Source organism: Panicum virgatum, chromosome 5K (genome assembly GCF_016808335.1).
Source record: "Panicum virgatum strain AP13 chromosome 5K, P.virgatum_v5, whole genome shotgun sequence".
Lineage (NCBI taxonomy): Eukaryota > Viridiplantae > Streptophyta > Magnoliopsida > Poales > Poaceae > Panicum > Panicum virgatum.
The window spans coordinates 39241681-39247599 of NC_053140.1; the positions used below are offsets into that span (position 1 = coordinate 39241681).

Sequence of the window (5919 nt, forward strand, 5' to 3'; positions counted from 1 at the left end):
CTTGTTTCGAAATTACAGAACTTCTACCCACACCTTAGGGCAGTCGAGTGGCCGCGGAGAATTGGGATGCATATGTTTACTTTAGGTGGTCTCTCGTAGGGCTCGGTTGACTATATGCAGGTGGGGCGGTTCTGTAGTTCGAGGCGGGGAGGGGAATGGTTGGTTCGTATTGTCCGACGGGGCAAATACGTGCCGTGTTGGTTAGGTCCACCTTGCAAGGCTAAATCGGATCGATTCGCTGTCAGTCGCTCTCGGATATGAGCACCATGATCGCAGCACCGCATCGTAGTAATGAGATGGAATATTAATGTATATGTTGAAGGAAATGTTGAGATTACTAATTGATCTTCTATTATGTTTGTTTTAGAAAGGGTTCTGTAAATGCCTAGAGGATATTAATTTATATAGAATGTGAGCTAAAATATTGAAAGTAAGGATCCACCCTTAGACTCTTTTCTGCAAATAATCCACAGCCAGAAAGTCTTGCATGTCTACATAATGGGCTAAGTATATCCTTAGTCGGGTAAGTCTTGCTGAGTATTAGTATACTCAGGGTTTGTTGTTTACCCTGTTTCAGGTATAGGAGTTAACCCGGATTCACATCGGTGGGCTCGATGTGACGTCCTCACGTCTCCGTGGTTATCGTTTTATTTCAATTTATTTCAGTTGGTTTCTAATGAAAATCTTCCTTAGGTTAGACTCTCTACCGCTGTTGTTATCTATTATAAGAACTTTAATTTGTAAAAGTCATTTTGTAAATTCCTTAATATTGTTTACTATTTTGTAAAATTGTATCATGCTGGTACCGTCTGCGCTCGCCGTCGCGCAAGATTTCTGGTGTGTTTCGATCGGCCTGTGGGTTGGAAACAGTCTGTCAGGTTACACTTAATTAACCTAATGCGCCTCCCTCCCTCTCGTCTCCCTCCCGTCCCCTTCCTCTCGCCAAGATCCCGCTAGTGCTGCGGCCCGTGTCGAGCTCCTGCCGCCGGTCCGGGGCCGAGCTCTCGCCATCTGTCCGAGCTCCGCCGCTGGTGGGCACGAGCACTCCGCCGCGGGCGACATCCGCCAGCCACACGCGGGCTCCGCCCGCCGCGCGAGGGCTCCTCGAGCGAGTGAGGCTCCGCCGTCGGGCAAGCTCAGCCCGCTGCGCGAGCGCTCCTCGAGTGCGTGAGGCTCCGCCGCTGGACGAGCTCTGCCCGCCGCGCAAGTGCTCCGCTGCGCGTGAGCAGCGCCGCCGCGGGCACGAGCTCCGCCGCCGGGCGGGGTGAAGCGGGTCGGCTGATGGAGGTGGGGCCGGCGCCAGCGGGAAGTACGAGGGCGGATGCCGAGTGTGCACCGATAGGTAAAGATGCCGAACAAGGAGGCCAGAATACCGAATGTGAATACCGAGCGGAGCATATAGAGTGATTGTTGCATATTTTATCCTAGTTTTGCTAATTTTAGCTACCCAACTCATTTTAGAGAATCTTTTGGAGATGCTCTACTTTGTCAAAAACACAGATACACAATCGGCTAGTGGCGTTTCCTCGCGGGCATCTACAGAGCATGTCTGTTACTCTGTTTTTTTTCTTTTTCTTTTTTTTTTCAAGAATGACAACCGTGGATAGAAGATCATACGCTGATACGCACATATGGCATCTCTTTTCGACAATTGAGTATGCTTTCTGGTAGCAGAGGAAGTGCCCCTGTTGAAAATTGAACAGCAAGGGAGTTTTCCCAGCTGAACGAACTGAGGGCATCAATGTAGTGTCAAATCAAATGCTGGCAAAAATAAAATGTGAGTTTTTCCGGCTCAACTATCCCAATTCACCACATCCGGATACAGAATTCAGAAACGGTTTGTCATATGATGGGCTAGCGGCTCCACCTTCTTTTTCTATTGCTTCGAGATTATTCAAAGCGAACGCTTGCGATTTCTCATCGCTGCAGAGGTCTTGACCATAGTCATCTCTTGCTCAACTAAATGGTCCTGTGACTCAATAAATAAAATGAAGATTCTTTGTATTAAAAAAAAGGACCGGTCAAGCTGAAGTTTTATTTTGTGGGGGCAAATTAAGCTTTGTTTTCTCGCCTAAACCGGTGCAAATTAGGCAAGTTTCCGAGCTGCTGCCCGTACTTTTATCGCTTTTGTCTCACCTCAGATGATTGGCAACTTGATCATGCCTTTCTCAACTACCTCTTTCCGACAAGGGCAGAGGACCACCAAAGAGCAAATCCAGCAAGAATGCGACACATCTCCCTAGAACTGGCAAAGGAGCAGAAACCCCCTGATCATCAATCTTTTTATTCTCCATTAGCATCAGCGTCCATCAACCCCACTGTTGATACAACAGGAACATCACCATCCACTGACCGCTACAGCTCGATCGATCCCAAACATATACATATATTCGTATCCACCCTAATCGAAATCATCAGGACTTGAATGTCTCGTGAGAAAAATCACAGCAAAAAAAAAAGAAGAGAGAAAGAAAATAGAAGAAGGTGATGAGATGAAACTTAAACGAGCGATCAATATTTGCAGTTGCTGGCGTGCCAACGGGGCCAGGCCCAATGGCATCGCTTCCCGCCTTTCCCCGTCGTCCTGATCACCTCCTCATGCGGTGGCACCTGAACCAGAGGAAGACGAAGCAGAGCACCCTGTATCCGATCACGAACCCCAGCATGACGCCCAGGTTGCTCCACCGCATGCCCTCCCGCATCCCCTGCTGCCGCAGCAGCCCCGCGCCGTCGAGCACGCAGAGGCCCCCCGCGCCACCGGCCGAGGCGAGGCACTCCCTGGCGCCGCGCGCGCCGCCGTACTCGTTCACCACCAGCGCCTCGAACGGGTACTTGAACAGGCTGGCGTAGTGCATGAACACCCAGTAGCGCGGGATGTTGCTGCTCGCCACGAAGTAGCCGGAGAAGAGGAAGAAGCAGCCGATGAGCCCCGCCACGACGGAGTTGCCGACGATGTAGTTGGGCGCCAGCGCGCTGAGGCACGCCACGAAGGAGTTGGCGCTGAGCATGGCGAGCCAGACGACGAGCGCGAAGTAGGCGAAGGCGGCGGGCTCGCGCGCCAGGCCCACGAGCCAGTACACGGGCGCCGCGTACAGGGCCGCGGCGGCGAGGAGGAACGGGAGGAAGACGGCGGCGTTGGAGGCGACGTAGGAGGACACGCGGTAAGCGCCGCGGGAGGTCTCGCGCTCCAGGATGCGGCGCTCGTGGAGGAACACGGGCAGGGCCTCGGTGGTGGAGGAGAGCAGGTAGGTCAGGTTGAAGGCGAAGAACCCCAGCCGGGACTGCAGGTCGGTGGTGCCCAGGAAGATGCTGCCGAGGAACGCGCCGGCCAGCACCGACTGCACCATCCGCGCCGTGAACAGCTGCGGCGACCGCAGCACCGTCTTCATGAACCGCCCGGCCAGGATGCGCACCTCGGCTGCCGGCGAGTTGGCGTACCCGGCGCGCCGCGCGGACGCGGGCACCCGGCCCACCGGCGCGACGTCGACGTCGTGGCCTGCCGGCGCGGTGGTCGCGGCGGCCACGGCGACGTCGGGCTTGAGGGAGTCGATGGCCTCCATGGCGTACTCGAGGACGTTGATGTGGGCGGGGATGGCGTGGCCGGCGGCGGCGAGGCGCGCCTGGAGGAAGTCGAGGGACCCGTGGTGGCGGACGGCGCCGTCGGCCAGGAGCACGACGCGGTCGATGAGCTCGAGGATGCGGAACCCGGGCTGGTGGATGGTGAGCACGACGGTCTTGCCGTGCGCGGCGGCCATGTCCCTGAGCATCTTGACAATGTGGAGCGCGGAGCCGGAGTCGAGCCCCGACGTGGGCTCGTCCAGCAGCAGCACGGCCGGGTCGTGCACGAGGTCCACCCCGATGGACACCCGCCTCCGCTCGCCGCCGGAGACGTCGGCGACCCTGGACCCGGCGACGTGCCGCAGGCCGAGCTCCGCCATCAGCTCCCGCGCCCGCTCCGCGCCGCCGCCGACCCCGGCCGCTCGCAGGCGCAGGCGCGCGCTGTAGACGAGCGACTCCTCGACGGTGAGCGCCGGGAACAGCGCGTCGTCCTGCGGCACGTACCCGGACGCCCGGCGGAAGCGCGCGGCGTCCATGGGGATGCCGTTCACCAGCACCTCCCCGGCCGCGACCCGCGCCGGGTCCGCGGATCCGGCCAGCACCGACAGCAGCGTGGTCTTGCCCGCGCCGCTCGGCCCCACGATCGCCACCAGCTCCCCCGGCGGCGCCTCGCACGTGACGCCCCGCAGAAGCAGCCGCTCCTCCGCCTTTCCCTTGGCGCCTCCCCACGGCCAGGCCCCGCGCGGCGGGAGCACGTACGACAGCGCCCTGGTCTCGATGCGGTACCGCGGCCTCCGGCGCCCGCCGCCATTGCCGCCCTTGGACATCACCGTCGCGGCCTCCATCGGAGACGCCACGGGGGTGGAGGGGTATAAGGCAGCTGGCGGCGGCCCTGGACTCGGGGAGAGGAGAAGAGACGAGGCTGGCGAGACGGGGAGGGCGCGGAGCCGAGGGGAGTTGGGGAGGGTTGAGCTACCCGCACCAACCTCGCCGATGCTTATGTACTCGGGCCTCGGGGTGTCTGTGCTGTGCTGGGACTCTGTGTCTGCGCGCGCGCGCGCGCACGCTCTTAACACTGGGCGGGGCGTGCGGGGCGGGGCGACGCTGTCGGCCGGGCCACGGCCACCGCACGGGAGTTGTTTAGGAGGGGGTTTGCCGGTGTGAGGCCTCGAACGAACGACCATGCTTGCGAGATTGGTGCACCGGGACTGTTCAACTCGCGCGCATTTTTTTCTCGTTCTTCATCCATCTGCTAGTATGTGTGTGGTTTTTGCGAAGAGAATATGGGTGCTCGCGTGGCTCACGAAACCGGCTGGACTACGGATCCTTTTTGCTCGACCGATGTCGTGGGGGAAAGTTAGTTGGGGTTGACACACTTGTTTATCGTCTACTGTTGCCAATCAGCATATAACTATGTGTATACTAACCAGGAAGAGAACAATCGAACTCGTGGCGTCATCGTCTCCAGGGTTTGTTTGGTTGTACATGTATTTATTCCGAGCCGGGAATGATAGAAACAATTATAACAAGAGACCATGATTTATTTCGGATCGAAAACTAATTCATGAATCTAGAGGTGAGAAATTAATCTCGGTCTCTTGTTGTACTTATTATGAGTTTATTATATTGCATGTAGTTTCCGACCCGAAATAAATTCCGATCACTTATTATATCTTTTATTATTTCCATCATTCTCAGCTTGTAATGAATCCATGTACGACCGAACAAAACTCTTACCTTGCTCGATCGGTCTGATACTAATAAATCCCGAAAAGAAAAAGAGATCGTCGAAACCAGATTCTAATCCTCTCTCAGCACGAACCAAAGATTTTACTCCTACCCAGCATCAACGGTGACGATCAGATCAGCACGCGGTCCGTGTTTCGGAGTACGTTCGAACTACGCAAGCCCGAAATCTGCATCTGCACGGTCGAAAAACTTGCCTTGCCTACCACCCGGGTCTGGCTGACCACGGTCGTCCAACCCGAGCCGCGCGCGGCCACCCGGCGCGCCGCGCCCGGACCCCGGCGGATCCACGGGTCACCTAACGCAGGCCCGGGTGCTTCTATTCCTCGTAGCTCGGGCGGTTGGTGCGCCCCCGCGTTCCTGGCTCGTGGCTTGCGAGGACGGCGAAGCAACCATCATCGCAGTCGTCGCAGCCTGGTGCTGCTGCTGCTGCTCGGTGTGGGTGGTAATTAGGGGTGGTAATGGACTATGATTCTAATAATTTTTTCAAATATTTAATTCAAAATTGTATAAAAATAGAATTCGGCCTTTTTAGTACTGACCTTTAGATTTTCTAGTTCAAATTCTTGGGACTTTTACCACCCCTAACTGGTAACCGCAGCAAAAGCAGGCAGC

General features: G+C 56.7%; 1 protein-coding gene across 1 annotated transcript; it reads right to left on the reverse strand.

Moving 5' to 3' along the window:
• Nucleotides 1-2240: 2240 nt before the first annotated feature.
• LOC120707410 (ABC transporter G family member 10-like) lies at nucleotides 2241-4584 on the reverse strand. Its single transcript, XM_039992304.1, has one exon. It carries the CDS (start codon nucleotides 4401-4403, stop codon nucleotides 2589-2591), a length of 1815 nt encoding a protein of 604 aa, XP_039848238.1. The 5' UTR covers nucleotides 4404-4584; the 3' UTR covers nucleotides 2241-2588.
• Between the last annotated feature and the right edge of the window lie 1335 nt (nucleotides 4585-5919).